The sequence below is a fragment of the Ornithodoros turicata genome, chromosome 4 (genome assembly GCF_037126465.1).
Source record: "Ornithodoros turicata isolate Travis chromosome 4, ASM3712646v1, whole genome shotgun sequence".
NCBI lineage: Eukaryota > Metazoa > Arthropoda > Arachnida > Ixodida > Argasidae > Ornithodoros > Ornithodoros turicata.
In genome coordinates, this window is record NC_088204.1 from 19,322,215 (window position 1) to 19,346,933 (window position 24,719).

The 24,719-nt window shown below is 44.3% G+C and overlaps 3 protein-coding genes across 9 annotated transcripts in view; 2 read left to right on the forward strand and 1 right to left on the reverse strand.

Moving 5' to 3' along the window:
- Window positions 1-11,405, reverse strand: part of LOC135391256 (ATP-binding cassette sub-family A member 7-like) — a 61,525-nt gene extending 50,120 nt beyond the window's left edge. For all 6 annotated transcript variants that reach the window (XR_010421898.1, XM_064621432.1, XM_064621431.1 and 3 more), the window contains exons 1-11: window positions 11,312-11,405; window positions 6,644-6,719; window positions 6,488-6,581; window positions 5,201-5,336; window positions 4,934-5,082; window positions 3,232-3,365; window positions 2,967-3,161; window positions 1,561-1,650; window positions 1,225-1,498; window positions 996-1,135; window positions 265-387 (exon numbers count right to left, since the gene is read on the reverse strand). Coding sequence is in view for 5 of the 6 variants with exons in the window: in XM_064621432.1 (XP_064477502.1) it covers window positions 265-387; window positions 996-1,135; window positions 1,225-1,498; window positions 1,561-1,650; window positions 2,967-3,161; window positions 3,232-3,365; window positions 4,934-5,082; window positions 5,201-5,336; window positions 6,488-6,581; window positions 6,644-6,709 (1,401 nt within the window). In the remaining variant the exon portion in view is untranslated. The remainder of the gene's footprint in view (window positions 1-264; window positions 388-995; window positions 1,136-1,224; window positions 1,499-1,560; window positions 1,651-2,966; window positions 3,162-3,231; window positions 3,366-4,933; window positions 5,083-5,200; window positions 5,337-6,487; window positions 6,582-6,643; window positions 6,720-11,311) is intronic.
- Window positions 11,406-14,278: 2,873 nt separating this feature from the next.
- LOC135391261 (gamma-glutamylcyclotransferase-like) lies at window positions 14,279-16,717 on the forward strand. The gene is made up of 3 exons (XM_064621442.1): window positions 14,279-14,535; window positions 16,132-16,268; window positions 16,341-16,717. Exons 1-3 carry the CDS (start codon window positions 14,428-14,430, stop codon window positions 16,621-16,623), a joined length of 528 nt encoding a protein of 175 aa, XP_064477512.1. The 5' UTR covers window positions 14,279-14,427; the 3' UTR covers window positions 16,624-16,717.
- An 802-nt stretch (window positions 16,718-17,519) lies between these two features.
- LOC135391260 (inactive selenide, water dikinase-like protein) lies at window positions 17,520-24,653 on the forward strand. Of its 2 annotated transcripts, none has more exons than XM_064621440.1 (8): window positions 17,520-17,625; window positions 18,477-18,775; window positions 19,470-19,573; window positions 19,638-19,787; window positions 21,018-21,130; window positions 21,866-22,059; window positions 23,800-24,012; window positions 24,078-24,653. In XM_064621440.1, exons 3-8 carry the CDS (start codon window positions 19,478-19,480, stop codon window positions 24,260-24,262), a joined length of 951 nt encoding a protein of 316 aa, XP_064477510.1. In that variant the 5' UTR covers window positions 17,520-17,625; window positions 18,477-18,775; window positions 19,470-19,477; the 3' UTR covers window positions 24,263-24,653. The 2 variants fall into 2 exon arrangements, with proteins under 2 accessions (XP_064477510.1, XP_064477511.1); XM_064621441.1 differs by lacking the exon at window positions 17,520-17,625 and adding an exon at window positions 18,382-18,400.
- The last annotated feature ends 66 nt before the right edge of the window (window positions 24,654-24,719 follow it).

The window sequence follows — 24,719 nt, forward strand, 5'->3', positions numbered from 1 at the left end:
TTACATATTTTGTATCTCTAGCGCGATATGTCCATGCTCTGTGACAGCCTAAGGCTGCACATGAGGACTTAGTTTTGTAATTGCTCACATGACACATGGTTGACCATTTGCTTGAGAAAAGTAATGGATAGCATAGAGCAGGTACCTCAAGGTAAAATAAATATTGTTTTAATGACATTATTTACATTCTTTTCTTTTCCCTACTGCTGACCAGAAGAATGTTAGCTTCTAGTAAGTACTCTGCGAATCATTAAGAAGGAATACCTGAATATGTTGCAGGGTGTCCGACCTATTTGCCATCCAGGTCTGGATCCGTGGAGAAATAGCTTCGTTCCATTTTTTAGCGACTCCTTTCACTCTCTGGAGCGGAGTGAATGTTTCGTTGATCTGCATCAAATAGCCATAAATTTATGACATTATTAATAGACAGAAATAAAATTTATTTTGCCACATGCAAAATGAGCACTGTTTTTGAAAAGACCCTATAAATTTGCAGTCGTTTTCAAATCAGATGCATACAAGTTTGTTCATCTGGTTGCTATCATTTTGCCTGATAAAGGCTCATACGTTTTCAATTAACGCCATGCCTCTGCCAAGTCCATATGACATGACAGAGAGAAGTGGAAGTAATGCTGTCTGCAGGAAAATGATGGCAATGGCAATGAGAGAAGACATGCATCTCCTGCTGACACATGCAGTCATGTATGGTGATCATCTTGCATTCATCATAATACTGCAGTGCTCACAATAGAACTTCATATGCACTACAAAAAAATTGATGGTGATGAAGCAACATCATAATGATTATGTTTGGATTTGTATGTATTTGTCCTTTCTATGTGTTCCAGCCTCAGAACATCAATTTCTCAACATCATAATGTCCTCGGTTTGTTTTGGCTCTATCATGCATCACCCATTCACGAGCACTCTGTCGTCCGAAGGCATCACTGATGACACAGGAAGCAAGATGCAGAAATATACAAAGGTGAACACACCTTGTTGATGAGTTTTCTTGTTGCAGGGTTGTCAGGAGCAAAGAGAATCTTGCCACGAACATACGGTTTCACTTGCTTCCACAGAAAACGGGTCAACTGATTCCTCTCCAGTTGCAGAAACACTGAGTTACAATAAGGGGCTGCAAATAACATACAAATAGTAACATTAAACACATGTCTCTTGTACTCTATGCTGCTACACAATAGCTGATGCAATCGCATTACTTACAAGTGGAATTGTCATAAATGTACTCAGTGTCTTCGTCAGTGCTGCCATCTGCCTGCATATGCTTGGACATTTGTTGTCGAAATTCCTCGAGGCGCTGCGCAGGACCGTGTTCTGTGTCCAGCAAAGATGACGAGTTTCGACCACAGACGACAGACTGCACAACGCGTGCCAGTGTTCCGTTGGCGCCCCAGGTACCGTTGAGGAGCTCTGACAGTTGCTCGGTTCGTTTGAGGAAGCCATTCATAACATTGTGAACGCTTTGCAGCGCAAATACCTGAGGACACAGTGGCAAAATATTAGGTGATATGTAACAGCCGGACCCGATAGTGCACATACCTCTTTTCGAATGCTCTGCACTGTGGAAAATGCATTTTTCCAGTCAGATACACTGAAGTTGAGTCCGTTTTGCTTCGTCACAGAAGATATCTAGAGGAAAGATTAAATGTAAGATGGATGTAATTTATTTTAATTTTTTAATTTTTTTATTTCTCGTTTGCAGGTGGAAGAAAGAGCAAAAAGCCAGTAAGGTGTTTCTACCGTGCCCCTTGGAAAACTGGGGTGGCATAAGAAGCTAGCACGAACAAATCAAATGATTGAAGGGGAATACAAAATGATCAGTTGTTTTTATGCACGGAGTTCTCGAGCTCGCTCATCGCTGACACGCACAGTGCGGGAGGTACACAAGGACGAAAGAGAAAGGACAAGACGGGTCAGGCGCTGATTTCCAACACCGTAGCCAAATACCAGATTTCTACCCTTCCCCATCCCCCTCTCTCCCACCCAACACAGGTGCCAAGGACCCATCGTGCAGGAACAAGTGCGACCAATGTGCACGGTACCTTGTGAAATCTAGGAAGGCAATCTCTTTGTTGTTGAGTGCCACAGATGTGTGGCTTAAACACTTTTAAACACTTAAGGTGTGAGGAGCAATTTCTGTGTGTAATAAAATTTCGGTTGGAAGTTAGCGCTTGCAGTGTCTCTCGTTCTTGTTCCTTCGTCTTTGTATAACCCCCTGCCTTGTACGTGTCTGCGATGAACTGCTACCAACCAGCCCAGATCTCCACGACTCTCAAGAGTGATTGTCGAGAGCTAAAATACGTGCATCAACCAATACATGTATAAGTCAACTAAATGCAGTCAGGCAATGGCGCGCTGGCCATGTCCCCAGAAATGCAAGATAAAAAGCTTATTCACACAGTTCGATCCATGGGATATAAAACTATTGTCCACTCCTTTCCAGAGCGATTCAAATATGAGCAGATCAGGGTGTCTACCAAATTGCAGCCTTCAAATTCTCCGACTTTTTCCAGGTTTTCACCGACTATTTCGAGCGAAGTCCCTGACCAAAACTAAAGCGAACTTGGTGCCTGCTGCTACGTTTTAATACAGATCCTTCATAATAAACGGATCATTTCTTGAGCATTATTGCGGCTGCCCTACTTTTCTGCCTCTGAGCTTGTCGTATTGGCGAAGTGCTACTTGCGGCAACGTTGCTGCAGCGTGGCCGCTCAATGCGCCACTTGCTGCACATCGCAACGGCGCTTGTCTGCGATTTTCCCAGACTGCAGCTGCTTTTTGGCAAATTCCCTGACAATCCCCCAACTTTGCTTTATTTTTTTCTTAATAAACATACCCCCCCCCCCCCCCCGACTTTTCCAATCGTATCAAAACTCCCTGATAATTCCTGGTTTTTCAGGTTTTCCAGGTTGCTAGACACCTTCTCGGATGTTTCAAAAGCCTACCTCATGTAGTGCATTGGACAAGTTGATGCTCCGGACCAGCTCTATCATGAACGATGTTCCGCTTTCTTCCGACATCTTGCATAGTTGCTGTTGCAGATGCTTGGCCTTACCATTTCCCGAGTCCGTAACAAATAAAGGAGCTGTACCCAATTTGCAGAGGTAGGTTCCTATCCCGTCTTTCCCCCTATCGAAAATCTGAAATTTGAAAGTCAACTTAACTGTTGTTTTAAAGCAATATTTAATAGAGAAAATACTGCGTGCCTACCTTCTGCACAGCTCGTAGACTGAGACTGGAATTGTAGAGGTCTGTGTAAAAGTTGTGGTTTGTGATGTTGAAATTTTCAAAATTTAGGGCAACCTCATCCAGTGGTTTTAGAACTCTGCTCATGGATATCCTGCCTGTACAGTTACACATTAAAGAGGCATTAAATAGGCACATTAAAGAAGAAGCACATTGTAGTAAATTAAAGCAAGTGAGCCAATTAAAGGTAACGAGATAGTTCTCCATGTAACTGCTCAAAAGACGACTTGCATAAACCGCGCCGTGCACTCCCAGTCGAAATCATAAGCTGCAAACCAGTTGGGGATCATGCTGGTTCCGAATGGTTCTTGTGGGTTTGAACTGGTTCCAGCTTACCACGGGGGACCAGCTGAGGTGGTCTAAGCAGGAAATCTGACCAGCTGAGATGGTTCCAGCAGAAATGGAGTTCATGTACATTTGGTTTAAGCTGGATAATATCCACTTGAAAGGGTTTCAGTAGAGCTGGGGTCCATGTACAATTGGTTTAAACTGGACAATACCCAGTTGAAAGGGTTCCAGCTGGATCCATCAAAGCTGGTTTCATCTGAGCGGGTCTATGCTGGGATTTGTTCCATAAGCCAGCTTAGATGGAACCACTTGAGTTTCCAAATGGTTCCAGCTTGTGATTTTCAAATGGGCAGTGGGAGATATGTTCTCCGCAGCTTTGCAGTTCTTGGAGTAAAATATGAAGTTACAAAAATGAAACACCTCGAAAAGTTTTACTGAAAAGCTTTTGCAACACTGCGCGAAAGCTTGTCAGTAAAACCTTTTGAGGTGTTTCATCTTTGTAACTTCATTTTTTTCTCCAAGATTACACCACTGCACTGTGTGCTTTTTATTTTTATTACATTTTCTTCAGCTTTGCAGCTTGTGTGTGTCTTCAGTGAGCCCAGCTTGTTTATTCTCTGTGTGGACATGTAACAGTGTGAGGTTTCTTTTCAAGTCTATGCTGCTGATGAGAACTGAAGTTTTGCTTCAATTTACTGCAATTGCATTTGAGTTTGACCCAGAAATGTCAATTAGGGGAGTGGCACCTCAATGAGGTCAGCTTGCGTACACTGTGACGATTTGGCTTCAACCTTGCCTGTACGAAACAACGCCATTCTAGGTCAATAATATAACTGGCTTTATGTACAACAGGTGATGTTGTCCCGAACATGGTAATGGGGATTGCCATGATGCCGTGCGACTGTGACAATCTCTGATAATCAGCATATTTGAGTGTAGAGAAGAAATAACGTATGAATACCCGAATATTTGCTGCAATGTCACACCAACATATCACAATTCACATGTAATAGAAATCCAATTACAAGCATAATCTATAGAAAACATGGCTTTTCCCGCCAGACATCACATACGAAAGGCTTAACATTAATGTATTTTCCACGATTCCGACTAGAATTTCTAAATTTTTGTGACAGCTGCAGGTCTCCTGTCATTTATGTTTTAACCCGCTTGTCCGCGTCCCTTGCTGCAGTTTCCACTCAGATTCCGACAGGTTCTGATTCAGGTTTTTGTTGACGTCGTGCCTTAGCCCCTTTCAATCCGGGAATGTTTCCATATCTGCATCCACTCGCACACAAAAATTGTAGATAGCGCTACAAGTTTTGCAAGTCGTCTCGTGGCAACCAAGTAACTGCGTGTTTAGCAACCGAGCACACACCTGATAGAGGGATATCTGAATCCGTCAGCTTACGGATGAATGCTGACAGTGACTCAAGGTCTCTTGACAAGTTCTGCACTGTCACAATTGTGTCCGGAGTTATTTGCCTGCTTACAATTTCATCCACGTCCCTAACTAGCTGCGTAAGTCTGAAAGTGAGACATCATCAAGAATTTGAGCGGTACAAAATGCACACGTCAGGCGAAAATAGGGTGACACGTGAAAGGCGGTGACTAACTTCCCATACGAAATATGAGAGGCACTCACAGTGAGGCATTGTACCGATCCTCGTATCCAGTTTCTCTGGCCATTTCTTTGTGACATGTGTTATTCAGGGTGCAGATTGTGGTCTGGACAAAGGGAACGAGGCCTGCTGACGGCATGGCCTTGGAATCAAAGTGGCCTGCAAGAACGTCGAAGTTTGATCAAGTGGCATTGGTCAAGGCAGAGTGTCAGTTTTTAACACGAAAATAAATGAAGTTAAAATAATCCTTTGAATGTTTCAGTCCCTTTAAAAACTTATCTTATTCACTTGCGTGTGCTAGAGTTTGCCGATTCTTGCTCGTTAAATTAACATGAAAAGAAAAAAGTTTAACAAAAACTTATTGAGAATCGTGAAGGGAAGTGCCCCAGGACGAGAGCCACCAATATTTCGAACAGGGACTGTTCTTCTTCTGGGCACTGTCCTCATCAGTGGCATGCTATTTAAATGGTTAGAGATGACGTGTTAAGGGTTCATGCATATCGTGGGCCAACAGCCCATCATTCAGGATGAAACCGTGCTCTTTCTTCACTTGTTGAAAATTAGAGGTGTACACATTTCTGTAGCAATTTGGCTATGCCATGTGTTTCACGAAAATCCTGTAGGTGAATAATTTGGAAACTCTTTCTTTTTTTCTTTTGCAAAAATCTTCGAGGATCTGACCAGTGGATGACTGATTTGCGTATGTAAATTAATTAAATGAAAATCCTAACTTTTAAATTTTACGCTTTCTGACACTTTCGGTATCGGACCCTGGTAAACTTTCAAAAACTAGGTTATGGCATAGTACCTCTTAAAACCGAAATTTGTCACTACACCGACGAAATCCAGGGATAACAAATATACGGGTAATACACGGAAGAAATAACGGATGCCACCTTTTTTTGCGCGCCCTCACATTTCCCAGCTGTAAGTGGAATTGTTTACAAAGGGCATTGTGGGAATGAGGACCACCCACCCCCACCAACTCCATAAGACTCGGAATATTTCTAAATTTAATAACGAATTGCATCGAAGGCCCCCTTAACATATTTGGCAACAGTCGCACGTTGCGAGCACAAACGCACGTTTCATGGCGCCATCCCCTGTACCTTCAGAGTTGGCACCATTTTTATCGCATAAAGGTCTGCAATAACTTTTGAGTGACTTCCATGTGGCACATTCTAAAGTGAAAACATGACAATCTTTTGACTCCACACCTACCAACTAAGAACAAACTGAATTTGGCGGCCCAGGTATTTACGCTGTCACTATTGTAAGTAACAACTGATGTGAAGAAGAGCATATCTTACACTCATGAATATATAACTTGAGCCCCCTTGTGCGCACCCACATGAGGATGAAGAATAGCAGGAGTGGCCAGGCAAGCTCAATCGCAACCCGAACCTGCAATTAAACAGCACCTTCAGCATCCTGCTGCATGTGTCATAAACAGTGTGATGGAGTACCTTTTGTCTCTTGTGAATAATAAAATTCTTCCATAGCAACAGATACAACTGGTCACAAAATTTCATGCTTGCTTTTCTGCAACAGGAAGCGTGCAAGTGATATCAGTGAGCATTATTGCCTGCCTATTTTGCCCTAGTGACACAGAAAAGCATTTCAAGTGCATTGCATCACTGATATGACGACACAAAAATCTTGGCAATCCTTCCACTTTCATTTCATTACTAGCAACTACTCACACGGGACAAGCTTGCAGTATCTAAAAAAAAACCGAGCTGCGGCACTTGACGGGACAATACTAGGAAGCAGTTTCCTCAATGCGAATTCAAGGTTCCCTTTAAGTGACACTATTCATTTCTCCTTTCACCACAGAGAGAAGGGCAAACACGAAGCAAGGTCTATTCGTCGCCCTGTGGGCAACACTTTTTTCCTTGTTTGCAGAGAGAACAGTTGGTACTGTGTTTATATCCTGAAACTCTGTTGACGAGCGAGCAGATGCATGCTGTGCCTCTGGGGAGGTTTCAATGGGTTCCAAAAAAAGAAAGAAAGAAAGGGTACAGGTCGGAAAGTGCAGAAAAATGGTCCCGTAGAATCCCATAGTGGTGTGGTGGTGGTGGTGTATTTGCTACTCATCATTCCTAATAGTGTATCCCTCTCCCAAATTGTTGACAATGGGAGGCATACACCTCTTGGTCACACTTTACATTTTGTTAATGGATAAGCCCAGCCTCTCCTTCTCTCCTTCAATCAAAAGTAAAGATACCACTCTATGCGTTGAGCATGCTATGTGGTAAAGTCATCCTTTGTTGTTGTTGTTTTTTGTTTTGTTTTTTTCAAGAATGGCATTCTCTAAACCGTGCCCTTCGAAACTCTAGAACGTTATTCACTAAATAAGCCTGTTTGTTGCCTCTTCCCTCTTGCTCTAACTTTTCTCGTACATATTGACACATGCAACCTAAAAGGCGCACTTGGAGGGCACAGGACCATTTTTCGTTCCTTGCCGGATGGAGCCACTTTTTCTGGGACCATTCATTCCTGCACTCAGTTTTAATAATATGTGTGAATCATCGGGCGTAGTGCTAGATGGAAGAGCTTGAGCAAAACTTATCCCACTGAGGGAGAGGCTTTTATCCTAACTCTTATGGCTATTAATTTATAGAATTTATAGTATCAAAAGTATCAAATTTATTTACACAGTGGTGTAAGGTACACAACAGATAAAACACTATTGACTTGACAGATTACACAACATTGCAAGTAGGAAACACAGCTAGGCAGTGAAGCACATCGCACTGCAACACACATTTATTCGTTTTATTTCTGTTTTAAAATTCCTGCCTTTCTACACGAATTACGCGGATACACTGAACATATTTTTCTGCATAACACAATGTAGGTTAGAATCAAATGAAAAAGGGTTGCCTGGATGCAATGTGCACAAAATAGCAGGCTCGCATTTACATACATCGTGGCAACAGTATAAGCATTTCTGGGCAAATGAAAAGTGAATTCAAAATAGTTTTAGAATTTAAAAGGAAAATAATAACTGTCATTAGAATAAGCTATTGGCAAAATGAATTGTAAGGGGGTAGCCCAGATGTCCTTATCCCCCTTTAATTTCTGTCATGTGGTTCAATTGATCTGCAATGTATGTAGCATGCTGCCCTAGATCGGGAACCCCACGAAGAAAAATTATCTATCTACCCACATGTAACATGTTGCACACAGATTTGTAATATTATAAGCTATATCACACAAAATGCTCAACTTCCAAAAATATAGGTCATTTTCCTCTTTTACTATATTCAACTGTACAATCTGACAAATCGAACACACACACAAACAAACAAACAAACAAAAAAAAAAGATGCCTTGTGTCTACTTCCACAAGAACATTCATGGTTGTGCAGAAATCTAAAATCACACAACTTTCATGCAGGCCAGCCTCAAAAAGCCTTGCATATCCCTTTCAACACAGACACAATTACACACGTTCCTGCAAAGCAAACTAAAGAAATAGAAAGAGAACTACACTGTGCAAATTTCCTCCTTCTTGAAAGAACGCGGCCGAGGTCGGCAACTGTGCTGAGTGCAAGCCGCCGACCAGCGTGTAGTCAGCAAGGTCAGCTCGGTGCAGCTGCACCCGCAACTGACGCACGCGCACAAACATCAACCGTGCTGCTGCTTCCGCCGAGTGCAAGTGCACCCGCGATGTTGCGGTTCGCCGCCCTGCATTCCGTGACGTCACAGACAACAAAAGAGAAAGAAGAAAACGCGCGTCATCTTTTCCTCGGCCGCCTCTTCGTCGTATCCTAACGATTCTGGGATGTGCTCGTCATGTAGACTGGTTCTGTCTGTCTTCCCTACCTATTTCTTAACGCCTGGGAGTGTTTTGATGTGCAGGGGCATCCAGGAGAATGCTGAGTGTTTAGTCGGTTGTGATGCGGCAGTGTTATGACAACAACTGGGAGGATGTTTGTTTTCACAATTGCTATTGTTCTCTCGCTTTCTCTTTTGTTTCACAAAATTGGCTGCATGCTGTTCCCATAAAACACCTCCCAAAATAACTACTGCTTGTTAATAATCCGTTCATTAATTAGCAAAATTACAGTGTTTTCCTTCCGACTGTTTCCATGTTTCACCACTTTTCTATGTCAACGATTTTTCCATTTCAACCGTTCCACTTTTGTTACACCTAGAGTCTAGTTAGAGCCTCGTGTTTTTTTTTTTTTTTTTTTTCGTGTCAGCGCCGCGAAGGAACTGTGGCTAGGAGCGGCATACAGATGAGGACAGATGGAAGGAGTGGGGGACGGGGGGTTAGTATGCGTCCTGGGCTAACTTCAGGGGAAACTAAGACGACATTCGTATGGAAAGTATTTGGGAAAACCCAGGAAAAACCTCAGACAGCACAGCCGGTGGTAGGAAGTTAGAGTCTTGTGCAGCTCCTAGTACTCCACTGTTAGAACATTATTAGCTTTACAATTCTAATTACTCTGAGGAAATGTGGTGTCATTGTAAAGGATGCTGCACTCAAGCAGCATGAGGGTTGTGTCTTCACTACTGTTCCAACAAAAACAAGAAAATAAGAAAGAGGAATGCGGATACAGAAGTGGAATGTCAGTGACACACAGCAGGGGAATGCATAATTCCCCTACATTTAATCTCTGTAGAAACAGGCTCTTCAATTTGGAAAGGCATACACAGCTCAGAAATGATAATTCGGGGCTGTGTATTGTGAGACAGTGCGATCCTGAGTTAACGCCGTGGTGGTTTGTCTGTAGATTAAGTTTGCTCCTGGTGTGTTTCCGGTCTTTCTGTTCGTTTCTTTGTGCTTCACATTTGTCGCAGAGAGCAACGTGTCTAAGCCATGCCAGCAAATTCCGGCAACTCCAGCTGGATTAATGCACACACTACCTTGAAATCAGTACGCATGCATGTCACTAAGTAACACTGGTACAGCTCAGAAAGACATTCTCCTCATTTAGCTTTAATTACTGTAGCAGAGCTGAAGTGCAACTATGCAACTGACCTTCTGACATCTCCATTTGTTTTAATTGTGTAATGTCACGTGTACATCCCGCAACCACACTTTCTGACATGCTATACATATGTACCACAATATATGGTAAGGTTATGAGATCATATGCACAAATTTTATATCCTAGTAGCCTTATTTAAATTGCGGCTTGGCGACTTAGGACCTCTGTGTTGCTGTTATCCCATATCCTAGTAGCCATTAGCCAGAACCTGTTCCTACCCTGAGCGTATAGCTACGCCCTGGAACTATACAAAAAGAGGTGCGCGTTTCAAGCTCCATACAAAATATACCATCGCCAGGGCCATCTTTCGGGGTCTCAGTTCGAGATAGGAGTTAGTAGCTCGCGTGGTGCACCTCAAAACATGAATCCCGTTCTTTTCTTTTTTCTTTTTCATCCCTATAGCCTAAGCAGGTGAAGGTACGTACGAGGTAAAATGATAAGCAGAAGAAAACCTTGACTCGCTTCTGTCATTTATCGCAATGAACATCGCGTGTTTTTATGGCCAGTAATTAGCGGGAGCATTCTCGACTGGTTTTCCCTCTGCACAGGAGTGGGGACAGCCCATGCGTGCAGTCCAATGATGCAAATAAACGCGAAGAGATATCACTATAGGCGACATATAAGTGCCTCTGCCCCACATCGGCAAGGCACCACGTCTGCAATAACAGCAAAGCATAGACACCAAACGACACCTTTGAACATGTGTTTCCGTATAACGAGAGCCGTCCAAATGTGATTAACCTCAAACAGCTGTGTTCGCAGCTGTGTATAGACTTCTCGTAAAACAGTATATATACGTATAAAAATTAACATTCTCGCGCATTTGGGTCAAACTTGAAGCTGTCAATTTCGCTCGTGAATCATACAGATGCGAATGGCACTGTTCATTAGCGGGTGGGTAGTTCAATATCTCAATAAGTGTTCAATGCGCGCAACATGTCGAACATGCAGGTGCGAAAAGCAATGAAGAAAAAAAAAGTGCCTGTTGTCCCGAGCGTTCCCAGAGGCTGACGATATCCGACTGAATGAAACGTACGCTATCTCTCGCGTACGATGAATTCTAATCTTTCTCTCAGACTGATAAGTGACAATAGATACCGGAGACTCCAGAGATAAAGCAGTGGGACTCACGTTTGTGCAGCTTCCTTTATCTGAAGTTGAAAGCGAAATTCGCTCTAGGCCTCGTCGACAGATGATCAGCTGCCTGACTCTCCCTCTCTCTTGCCCTCCTTTTCCAACGCGCACTGCATGCTGGGGTAGAAAGCACTGTCGTCTGCTAGCGCGTCTGCTGGCGCGGGCATAGCGTGAAAGCGGGGGAAAAGGGGAGAACCCGCACGGTTAGCGAAACTGCGGCGCTTTACGCTAATTATACCCCAGCCCCTGATCTCTGAATTGATTTTTTTTCCATGTCAGTGTGGCCAACATTATATTTTGCTTGCAAGAGATCTCCTTTCACTCCTGCGCTGGGCATTCGCATATCCACTTTAGGTCTTCGCAACCTTATTTATTTACGCAAGTGTCCCAAACGTGTTTACACGGCAATTAATACACAATAAATTAATTATCTTTCTCCCTTTCTCTCTGTGATATTTTATGTGACAGTAGCGAAGCCTGTGGGTGACAAAACATATTCTAAATACCTCACTTCATACTTCCGGCAGCAGTGACTCAGTCGTGAACGCGCACTTACCCCGTACCTGCCGGAGAACGGTAGGGCAGGCGAATTGTTGACAGATGTTTGTTCCCCCGAGGATAAAATTACCCCACGTACCTCTCTGACGTCGCTCATGATCGTATCTTTTTCTTTTTTCTAAAGTAAATCCCCCAAGTATTATCTTAATGTTTCTAGCAGTCAGGAATGCGCGTAGGAATTTTTTCACTGGACGTTTGCTCACGGGACAATTTGCTCATCCTCGCGGCGCTACAGCCGGCCAAACGCTCACCCACTTTACTTGCTATGTAGTGACATTATTCATCGTTTTTCCTAACATTCCCTCTCCCATCTTTCAGGGCCCGAACATGTATTATGTACATATATGGACAGTGTAAGTTCTTCCCGTGATGTGCGACTAGAACAAAATAAAACATTAGACTGTTTATTTATTAATTATTTCGAGTAAATGGCCAACTTAAGTTGTATAAACCGAGTTGACTATATAAGGAAACAGGAAATCCGGAAACTAAAATTACACAAATAGCAGTGGCGTCACTATAGGGTATGCATATGCATCATCCGGTGTGGGAGGCCTTTTCGTCCCCCCCCCCCTCAACAATGGACTCCTCTCTATACCAGTCGATACACGATAACAACAACTTTATTTTGAAATTGAGAGTGGGGAGGTTCATCGCCAGAGGCGATACTCTACCCCATTACTGGTGGGGAGGTGGGGAATAAAATAATGAGCCCCTTCACATTATTACATTCTCTTCACATTCTCTTTTGACATTTCTGGACACCATCGATACACGATAAACAACAATATCATAATGGAAATTGATGTTCTGAGGCTGGAACACAGAAGAAAGGACAACACATAAGGCCTCGAGCGCCTAAGAACAATGAAAGAAGGAAGTCACTGAAAAGTGACTTTTCAGTGACTTCCTTCTTTCACAATATCCTATTACGCACAGAAAAACAAAACAAAAGACAACACCCTGACCCCTCCTCAATTTTTGGCCTAGCTCTCCCCCGGTAATTATTACACTTACGTCATAACAACATAGGTATCATTATCCACAGGCGTCTAAAGCTGAAATAAGAAAGCCCCCCCCCCCCCCCCACACACACACACACACCACCACCAGAAGGGGGTGCACAAGAAAAAAAGTTTGAGGGATGTCACCAAACATTTGGGGGTGTTGGGGGTGTCTGGATACATCATTGAGCAGCGGCCTCCGCGCTTCATGGGTAAGCATTTGTTCGTTGTGCATTAGACGATTTTACAAAGACGCGCACGCCACCAAGCGCGCGGCGCAAAGCAGCATGGGAATTTTGAGGGACACTGCTCCGTCGTCTGCTTTGGTTATGGTTTACCCCGGCTGACGCTGCTGCTGCGCATACAGGAAATATTGTTGTTCTTTCCGTCTCTGGCCGTTTCGTAATGCTGTAAAGCCTTCTAAGTTAGACAGGTGGCGCTTCCGCTTCGATCCCAATACAAGTGTAAACAGTTGGCAATACGAATACGAGTGCAAAAAGGTCATTTGCCCGCTGAGTAATTGAACCTCTGTGTGCAATAAGGGATATGTTGAAAAATCTCAAACCGAGAAAAGAGGCATGATCTGATTGCCCGTCCCATTGACGGACATATGCTTTCTTACCCTCCTGTAGCGGACCAATAAATTGCAAAACGGTCATAAATTTTCTTTGGCAGGTACATACTGGTATGTAGATGTCATTGCAGCAAAAATAGTAAAAAGGGGATAAGTCGACTTATCCCCTTATTGCATACAGAGGTTCAATTGTCCATTGGGAAATTCTCCACGCTACGCGAGCCACATAACTATAGTACTACATGATAACTTCACTGTCCAGAAATCAACATATTCTGCTTATTTTGACATCCTCCTATTGGTTCCTTTCTTTTTTTTTTTTCGGAGTTGTTCCTTCTGAATTAACCAACCAGCAGCTATTCTGCGCTTTGTCCCATCTCAATAAACAGGTAGCGAAAGAATGTGGTGAGAAAGAACGCACAGATGACAAAAACAAAAAACAAAAAAAAAAAAAAAAAACGCGAGAGGTGATTTTTTGTGCGTGTTCTTTCTGCGTTCCCTAGTCTCGGGGTTTTTCGTCACAAAAACACGGCATGTTTACTGCAAAGAAAGTGTGCAAAAGTGCTAGGGGTGTGCGGGACCTGAGGCAAAGGCACATCGCGGGGCCTGTTTCACACGATTAAGTGCACACTTGATATTTAAAAAAAAGTAATCGCGGGGCTCAAGGCAATCGCCTTACTCCCCCCTCCCCCCATCGCCGGCCCTGCATATTACTCTCCTGCGAGCTGTGCGAGATGGCAAGGGTTCATCGTTCGTTTCGACTGTTTCGGTTTCGACATTCCTGCTCGTCTGCGGAGCCACGTGCTGAGCTTTGCAGTCGCCAAGCCAAGCCATAGGCCAAGCTGGGCCAAGCCGAGCACTCCAAAGAACAGAGGAACTAGAGCAACTTTGGCAACTTCAATTTTACGATCAGTCAAGGGTCAGTCGTGATTTGAGTAGTATTGTTGCAGTGCTGAGCTTGGTGGAACTATCTAGCCATGTCGTCAACCAGAATCCTCTACTTCGCCTACGGCAGCAACATGTGGTCCCATCGAATGCACATCAGAAATAGCAGGGCTGGGTTCGTCGGTGTCGGAAAGCTAAATGTAAGGGCGCTCGCTTCCAGTCTGTTGATCGTACTCTGGCTTCCCTTTTGATATGTGACACCACACTCTGGCGTTGTCGTTGGCAATTGGCATTATGCAGCACCAATGATTTGCGGAAGGACTTGAAAGGGGCAAAAGGGGTTGGGAGCTCGTGGTGGAGGAGGTTTTCGCCCTCGTTTCCCTGTCCCAAATGCGTTACGAAAAGCACGATTTCGGGGGAATTAGAAACCCCGAACCCAGCATGACAACGTGGCAATGCAGTGATTTCTCCCCCCCCCCCCCCCAATCCAATTGTTCAGTGACACACCCCTAACTTTTTCACCTGTGTACCCCCTACAGGGGGTGCCCTTGCGATTTCAGCTTTAGACACATGTCGGTAATGATATGTTAAGCTGTAATGACGTAACTATAATAATGACCCCCCTCCCCTCCCCCATTTTTGCCTACAGCCCTCACAGCCCTCCATGCTTAGGATTCTGGATAAACCACTGTGGCAATGCCACTGCCCTGAACACACACTCAAATGCCTTCCAAAATCTTACAACCCCCAAAATATCTTACAACCCCCACACCCCAAAAATGTTACAACCCGCAAAAAGAAAATAAACTCGAAAAGCCAGCAGATACGGGTGTCACGCTCCCCCTACGGAATTCGAACAGCCCTCCCCCCCCTTACCCCAAGATGAAAAATTTGTGCAAATCCTTGTCAGGGCTGGAGGCGTCTTTCTGGAACTGCCAATGCCAGTGTGAATAAGTGATTTCTCTTTGTAGGTGCACTTTTTTTGCCAATCTTTTGCAAGGAGTTCAGCGGCAAGTCATGTGCCCAGAGTCGTAGCAAGACAAGTTTGCGCCCAGGGCAGGGTAAATCTAAAGCCCCCCCCCCCCTTTCTCCCACTGCCGTCAGAAGCCTTATAAACAAAGAAATGAAACGCCTGTTTGCGCTGCCGAGATCGTAAATTCAAATTTTCTTCATTGCCGCTTTGGTCTTGTCCAACCAACCTTCCAAGTCATGCCGTTCGGCGCCCTCTCAGGCGAGGGTGCCTGGGGCGGCTGCCCCTCTCGCACCCTCCTCGCTACGGCTCTGCATGTACCACCAAATTTCTTTGTATAATCTAAGGTGGCGTCTCCCCAGGCTGAGTGATTTCCCTTCTTTTTTATTAATTTTTTTTTTCTTTCTGACATTGACCAGGTTTTTTTTCTTTTATTTTTCACGTGTACCCACCTCCCCTCCCTCCCCTGTTCAAACAGCAGGACCTCAATATCCTCCCCATGGGCATTCCATGAGGGAGGGGGGGGGGGGGTAAGGGGAGTGGGCGTGGCTTCCCCTGGAGTTCCAAGATCACCTGCAGAAATGGCACGTCTTTATTCACAGGTCGTCATGGCTTTTTCGCTGATGGCGTCAAAACCATCTGAATCTTATCCACAGGACCCTCTGCATATCAGAGGTTTCGACTGTCATCATTCTATTTTCTGGTGTCTATTGATCGCACGTTTTGCCCCCCCTCTCCCCCCCTTTCACATAGAACATATAAAGATTGTTTGATGTACTATTTGTGATGTCGAACTCATGCTTCAATTTTCTGCGCCCGGCAACAGGGATATAGACTCACCTTCGTGGGGGACTCTGAAGCATGGAGAGGGGCAACCGCCACAATCGCCCCTGCTGATACGGCCTGCTGTGTTCAGGGTGTCGTATGGAGCCTGCCTCATGAAGATGTCCCAATATTGGACGAGTGCGTACAGATATCACAAATTGCACTGAAAACCAAAAGCTGTACTGATATGCTTGCATTCCTCTCAAACAGGCAAGAAAGTGGCTACAATGGTATGGACGTCAAGGTGGAGCTCCCATCTGGCGAGAAAAAGTCCTGTCGAACGTATATACATAAAGAGCCCAAGGTGGATGAGTCCAAGCCGTCGGCGGTATACAAAAGAATTATAATTGCTGGAGCTCTGGAGCACAAGTTGCCAGGCGACTACGTGCAGAATCTCCTGAAGCTGCAAGACAATGGTTGTTGCAATGGCATTGCTATACCGGTGGACATATCGAAGCTCCACAAGGAACTCGGCGGGAAGATTAGTGTATAAGAATTACTTTGTGTGGCTTCAAGAATATAAGGCACCTTTTATTAAAATGGGTATGTTTCCAAAATCAAAGACCAACAAAGCATGTATAAGCTTTTCTGTAGGTATTGTTTGGGGAAAGCAAGGGGTGGGGTAAAATACAAGGGAGGTGGGCTACGTGCGTACAAATATCCACCTGCTTTGTCTTTCATGATGTATTCAAAGCTTCAGCGAAGCAGCTCACGTCGTGGGGCAATTGGAAATAATATTTGCATGCATATATATTTTCAGGTGACTCATTTTCATTTAATTTTGTGAACAATTTTGTGAATGCATATCTTGAGTTACTGGAAGTAGAGACTGACACGGCCGGTCTTGTTCGGCCCGGCCGGGACATCCCGAAATGAGGCCCGGTTCAAGCCCGACAGAGAATGACCAGGCCCGCCCGCTAGGAGCTGCCGAAAAAATCACTCCGGAATAATCCAGGAACACCGCCCAAGCACACACAAACCAACAACGACATTTATTGGCCATTTAAAGATGTTTGCGCAAGAAAAAAAAAAATGCATAGAATGATCCAGGACCTGCCGGCGTGCCTCGGGCTAGCGTATTGCCGTATTGCACTGAAGACTCTTGATCTGCACCTAGCGATGGAATAAACGCAGAAAGTTGCTCTAAACAGTTGCACTAAAAGACAAAGAACTTTCTTGGATGTCATTTTCACTTCATACCAGCAAGGATCCCGTTTCAATGTTTCCCGTTAAAATGAACCTGTGACTAGTAGTTGACTGATAGTAGTGGCACCATTTGAAATTCCCGCCGTGCGGTCCGGCCGTCCGGCCCTCAGCCACTTGACCTCGGCCTCTAGGATCTCGTTCTTCAGCCATCCAATGAGCTTTCACAATCCATCCATTCGCATCCGTCTGCCGCGTCTGCGCGTCTGCCGTCGGTGACACATCCGGTTCCGGTATCTGCTAGTCTTCGGCTGATGTTTGTTCGCGCGTTATCGCGAATTTCTTTACGAAGGTGGGTGAATCATACGTATTCTACATGCATGTATATACCCATGATGTTGTGCTCGTTTGTTTCTGTTTGCGAGTGTAGCCATTCGTGGACAAGACGCGGTTTAGAACACGACGACCATCAATGCACGGGGCCGGTCGTGGCCGGGGTACTGCAAGCTGAGTTCGAATAGTGAGCAATACGGCTTCACGACAGCGTCCGTTCATCAAGCCAAGCGTAACAGATACCCGTCCTGCAGGGATTTTCGCAGCACTCCACCGCCCCCCCCCCCCCCGTACACACACACATACACACACACACCTACCTACGCTCACCCCTAATGCCCCCAAAATCTTGCACCCCCTTAAAAAAAAAGGAAAAAAAGCCGCTGGCCAGAAAGGTAAAAAACGCCGCAAAAACAGTAGATATGGGCGTGCCCCCCTTTTTTTTCTTTTTTTGGAGTTGAAAATCCTGAGAATATACTGCTGGTCTTGCATAACTTTGTTCAGACTTCGCCTTCAGTACTAGGTATACAGTTTACAGTACTAGGTATAGGCTTGTGCCGTGCAATAAATCAGAATCATGCCCCCTCTTCTCACAGCCTGCAGACAAAAAAAAAATCAGCTTGTCGTGGTCCAATGTCTCGGCTGTATGCAGTGCAGATGTCACTCAGTGGAGAGAGATAGAAGTGGAGTGGTGATAGGTGTGTTATCTCGGAAGAAATTGCAAACGGTCGTTGAAAGGCTACGGCTACATACGTGTCTACCAAATTAAGGCAAAGAGTACATTAGTTAGCTAGGTGAAGATGTAGCTCTCTGTTTTCAAGGCCACCTTGCTGTTAAAAGAAGAAAATATTAATTACTCTTATTTTTTAGGCCCGATAATTTAGTACCAACAGCAGCCTCCACTGCGAGGTCGACAAGACTCGTGATGAGCGCACACGCAGCCGGTGACTCCGGAGAGTCGTTTACGGCCAGGCATGGGACAGTCGTATACCGACCCTTCAATAATGAAGCCCACGGGTTAGAGCCAGATTTCAGGCTCACAAGGTTGGCCGACATGAAAGGATGAGGCTGCAAGGTTCCCCAGGGTGTGCTGCAGAAGCTCCTCGCAACGATTCGTCCTGAAGGTGCACAATCTGCGGTCACTCATGGCCCTGAGGGAACCCACATTGGTAAACTTCATAAATATACTTACCCGTATGTAGGAATGTGATAGATATTGTAGAGGTCACATTGACAGACGTCCTGAAATCTTGATCCCCCATTCTTGATCCCCCATTCTTGATCCCCCAATCTTGATCCCCCAATCTTGATCCCCTAACCTTGATCCCCTAACCTTGCTCTGGTAAGATTAAGCATATAGGGTCTGACTTTTTTGGTTTAAAGGCCTTTTCCAGATTTTGGGTGTGAGGGTTAGGATCTCGCACTGTTTTTAAATCCGTAATTTGGGGTAAAATCGCGTGCTATTGGTACATTTCGAGTCTTATTGGGTAATTTTGTTTTTTTTTTGTTCGTCAAGCGGGCTGTAGTTAAAGTGCATACATTGATGAAACATGCATACCTTACGATTTATAGTGACAAGCACCACATGTTGTTGCACTCAAACAATATTTACGTCAGGCACGTATACACATTGCTGCTAAATAATGTGCGCGATGCACGATACAATGTAGCACATGTGATTGGAATTTAGGGAGAAATCGGGTTTAACCCAAGAAAGTCAGATCCTACTTATAAGCAGTGATTGGGTTTGCTAATTTTGTAAGCAACCACCAGAGGGAGGCACTGTGCAAGCATTGTGTGGTTTTGCCTACGAAGTGCGAATTTACTCGTGCAGCACATCATAAAAACGCTTCTTTTCTTCAGATATTGGCATGGACTCCAGCGTTGTTCCGCTAGGAGAATCTGGTTTCTCTTTAGTTCAGACCATCGACTATTTTTATCCTTCCGTTGAAGATCCGTACATGAACGTAGGTTTCTTAGTTTGAGTAGTGTAAGCAGTACATGTTTGTAATGTGTGAAATCACTTTTCAGGGGAAAATAGCTTGTGCAAACGTACTAAGTGACATCTATGCCTTAGGAGTGACACGATGTGACAACATGCTCATGGTGATGGGCGTCAGCACAAAGTTATCCGACAAGCAGCGTGATGTGGTCGTGCCAGCTCTTGTCAAGGGTTTCAATGTAATTAGTGCTTCCAGTGCCTTCTCTCGTTTGATGTGCATAATTTTTTTCTGTGTATGTGCAAATATTCGATTTTTTAAAATGCTGAAGCGAATACAGTAAATCTCGGTTATAACGAACTCGACGGTCGCGTGCAACCCGTTCATTATATCCGAAGTTCGCTATAAATGGAATGTACAAAAAATTTGATCCAAAAGGCCAGCAGTGTAAGAAACATGAGTCATGTATGCCGTACATTGAAAATACATCGTTAATGGCGCCTGTTTATACACAGTTGCGGAGATCACGGCGTTTTCTAAGCCATCAAGGTGGGCCGCGGCGAGCGCCTCCGCGTACACAAAATCGCGGAGCGAAGCAACGTACTTGAGTGCCTCCGCTGTAGTTCAAATGTAAGGAGGGGAAGACACTGTGTCATCATCATCGTCATCGGAAAGTTCGTTTGGCGGCGGGCGCACGTCGGCAATGATGTCCGAATCACTGAAGTCCGCGACGGCCTGTGCGTCGTTGGTGCCGTTGCTCTGTCCCAAAGTTCTGTGTCGGTATCACGCACACCAAAAAAGCCTTGGCAAGGGAGACGCCGCTGCCAAACGGGTGCACGTGCAGCGCGCGCTGATGGTGACAGCGCATTGGCTGCAAAGCGAGGTCACGTGCAAGCGGCGCCTGACAAATCCGCGGGCGTCTGACGTCGCGCGCTCGCCTTCTCCAGTGGTCGAGGGAGCTCTTTCGGTCGCAGGAACCGAAGGCTCCCCGGCAATTCGTTCATAATAGGCGGGGGCAATTTCCATAGACTCAATACAAATTTTGACGGTCGTTCGTGAGGCATTCGTTATAACCGAAGATTCGTTATAAGTGGGGCTGTTATAACCGAGATTTACTGTAATTCCATATTCGGATAGCTCTGAAGGGGCATACATAGGGCCACAAAGGCACAAGAGAGGGTGTAAAACGAAGTGAGCTCTACTCCATATGGCAGTTTTGTATGAATATATCACATACATATACATGCTGTATACATATCGTTAATTCCTTATATCCGCTGTATATCCGTACATGTGCTGCGTGTGTATCAGGCGCAGTTATACAACTATTCTCTTCGTATTCGATTCAGCTTTACAACTATTCGCTTTATTTATTTATTTATTTATTTATCTTGGATTCTAAAACAATTATTCACACCTGCCCAACCTTTCATCCTCATGGATGTGTGTCTTTTCCCATATTCCGTTTCAGGACCTTGCTCACGAGGCAGGAACTAAAGTGACTGGTGGACAGACTGTCCTCAACCCATGGCCTATCATTGGTGGTGTTGCATCAAGCTGTTGCAAAGATGCCGACATAATCTCGTAAGGGATTTGTTTAGAGGGATGGTCTGGAACTGATTGGGAGGTTGTGAAACTTCTTTGGAATTTTATTTGCGAGTAATGATACACTCTAAAAACCAAACTTCGCTGCATAACATACCCAGAGCCAACCACATTTCATGAAGTTATTGTTCCCTTTTCTGATTTGTTAAAAATGGGAGGCGTACGACTTTTTGTGGCTATATATTAGTATAGCGAAACTGCTTCCTACGTTTTGAAGATCACCTCCCTCAGACAGTCCAAGACAAGTCCAAGAAACTTTGTCTCGTTGGCTGTCAAGTCAATATTTGGAGAGCCGTAGCAAAGACAACCCATAGTGCAGTCATGTGGTGAAGTAGCGAAGAAAGCCCGCAGCACAAATTAAATGGCTATAGGTGCTCGTGTGTTTTTTTCTCTATAGTGAAGGCAGTTGCATTGGATGAACTGATAAGTATTCGGCACAAGGCTGCGAAGGAAAATTCTCTGCCATGCAGAAACTAGCATCAACCGGCAAAGGCTAATATAACGTGTGCACATGGCTCAGATGCTGCGGATATCAAATGGTTTCCTCAAACTGTGCAGTGAACACTCCTGTACGCGAACTGCATATCAAAGAGAAAGCTTTGGAGCTAAATGATGTGTACTCGTGTAATAAGCGCATATTTTCTGTGAATGGCAACAGGTTGTATTTACGAGGCATCCTACAGGATATGTGACAGAAACCGTATTCTTCCAAAGGCCGGACAACGCAGAGCCGGGTGACGTGCTAGTGTTGACAAAGCCGCTGGGAACTCAAGTTGCGGTGAATGCTCATCAGTGGTTGGACAACCCAGAACGTAAAGCACAACTGGACAAAGCTGGAATTACGAGGGAGCATGTCCTGCGTGTGTACTTTCGTGCCATGGACAGCATGACTAGGCTGAATCGTACAGGTAGCATGTCTGTTTCTCTCTATGCACCAGCATGTCTATGTACATAAAGTGTCATGCCTCAACTTATGAAAACCGTTATTTTGTTAATAATGTCTAAGGATAGGCTACTTCCCTTGGTGGAGCATTTTATATCTGCACCCGTAAAAAAATGCTTTTCAAAAGTAATTGGATGACCATTACATAACATGCTCATAAAAGTAGTAAGTAAATTGCACTTAATCGTAGCTTAATTACAATTGAGTTTTGCCGCGTTGTATTCATTGCAATATATAATTTTGATGCATAACTTTGTTCTTCCCTGAGGAATGCAGTACAAAGTAAGGAAATATTTATTGAAAGTACAAATGAAATATGACTATAGCCTGAAGTTTTAGGGTTTAACCCGAATTTGCGTAGCAAATTGAACGTTGTCTCTTTAGGGTGAAACCCGATTATAACCGGGTTAATTGCCCTCACTGAAATGTCTGTGGAAGTGCACACTAACTTGTTTGGCAGCGAATGCAGTTACATTACATCACCATTTGTACCAAACCAGTACACTTAGTTTGAGTAACTGAGCCCGATTTCTCCCCGAATTTAGCGTACTGGAAATTTTTTCACACGAATCTGCATGAATTTAGAGCACATGTTTATTTACCCGATCTTTACCCCCCGAATTTAGAAAATAATATTTCCTGAAAACTTCAGGCTCTAAATATGACTAGTGGAGCACTATGACTAGAAATTTATTTTTAGCAGAATTATATAAGAATGTGCCTCAACTGAGACTGCAAAAACATCACAGAAATTTGGTGAATGCCTTAAAAATGCCAGTAGAACAGTGAAAGAGGACCTTCTGGCATTCAAGGCATGCACAAGTAATTCCAAAAGAAATTTCAAGTGCATTACAACTTACTTAGCAGAGGTAATTAAGTTGCATAGTCAATTACATGATATCAAAAGTAGTCGTGGGATCACCTAATCACTGAGAAATAATTACAGTAATTGGGTGCTTATAATTAATTACTTTACAGATCTATTCATATGTCCTGAGCTTCTGTCCTCTATTTCATTTCATGTACCGCCTAGGTCCCTCATACGCATTGCAAACTTAGCCCTTTAATAAGAATTCTGGTTGACTTCAACAACTTTAGTCATCAACAGAACAAGATAATCCACAGCATTTTTTTTTATTTGTCTGCATGCATGCGTGAGAGAGAGAGAGAGAGACGGAGGGAGGGGGGGGGGGGGGTACGTGCAGTAGCAGAGGATATGACCTTGGATTTGTTTAAAGATCATAGCAACAAAGTGTACTGTGCCTAATGGCAAGTTGTGGGTGGCCTCAGCAGCGTAGCCAGAAAAAATTCTGGGACACGTTCTATGGGAACCTGGGGAGCAGCATTTCACTTCCGTTTTTCCTTTTCCAAATGTGCTACCAATGGCATGAGTTTGGAGGGTGGAGTTGAACCCCCCAAAAGACCTCCCCTTGCTACATCACTGGGTGACCTGCATCTTTGTTTGCCTTTTACATTGTCTTTGGACTTGTCTTTACCTGCAAAACTGCATGACAATTTGTGTTATGCTATTTGACACAGGGGCAACATGGGGATATGACAGGCTGATCCTTTTTATAACAAGTATACTTGGTGATGTTCATACATATAGAGATGTTAGTTAGCCTACAAGGTTACAGCAAATTTTCAAACAACACTACATCGTAAATTCTTCCGGGTGCAAAAATTGTTCCGTGAAATGTTTCAGGGGCAGAATTGATGCACAAGCATGGCAGCCACGGGGCAACTGATGTGACTGGCTTCGGCCTCTTGGGCCACGCTGAAAACCTGGTTCAAGTTCAGAAACGTCGCGTCACTTTCTCTATCCACACCCTGCCTGTTATCGGTCACGTGCCTGCCTTACTGGCTGCGACGGGGACATCGTTCAAACTGATGCAAGGGTACTCGGCAGAGACCTCTGGTGAGCACCTTTTTTCAGGTTTCAAATCTGAGCACCTGGTTTCAAATCTTTTATCCGAACTTCAGGCGGTCTTATGATGGCCATGCCGAGGAAGAATGCGGAAGCTTATTGTGCAGAGATAGAAAAACTGGAAGGGTATCCTGCTTGGATCATCGGCGACGTGGTCGAAGGAGAGCGGACTATGGAACTCGCCAAGAACCCCAAAGTTATCGAAGTGCCTTCTGCAGATAAGCCAGGAGAACTGTGGTAGCGAGGAAAATTATTTTACGTTTTTCACAGACAGTTTGCTCTATATTTTTATACTACTTTATACTTTGTTATATGGTCAGACTGGTTACAGTGTTGAAGTTTTTCTGGGGCTCTTTATGAATCCGTGCTTTGAAACACATTTATGTGCACGGCACCGAGGATGGCTCTGTCTACGGAAGAACATTTTTCGCTGTTATCTCAATCTGTTCCTTTTGAGCGTTATACTTTGCTAAGTCAGTACATTGCTTACTATGCCAAAGCTCTTCTGAGGCAGTTTATGAATCTGTGCTTATCAAACACTGTCGTGTGTACAGCATGGAGGATGTTTGTCTTCAGAAGCATTTCTTGGCATTGTCTGCAATGGGGACCAAATAAAAGTTTACTAAAAATGGTGATGTCATCATTATTGAAAGTCTATAATACAAATTGTGTTCACCTTCTGTAGTTGATAATTTGTT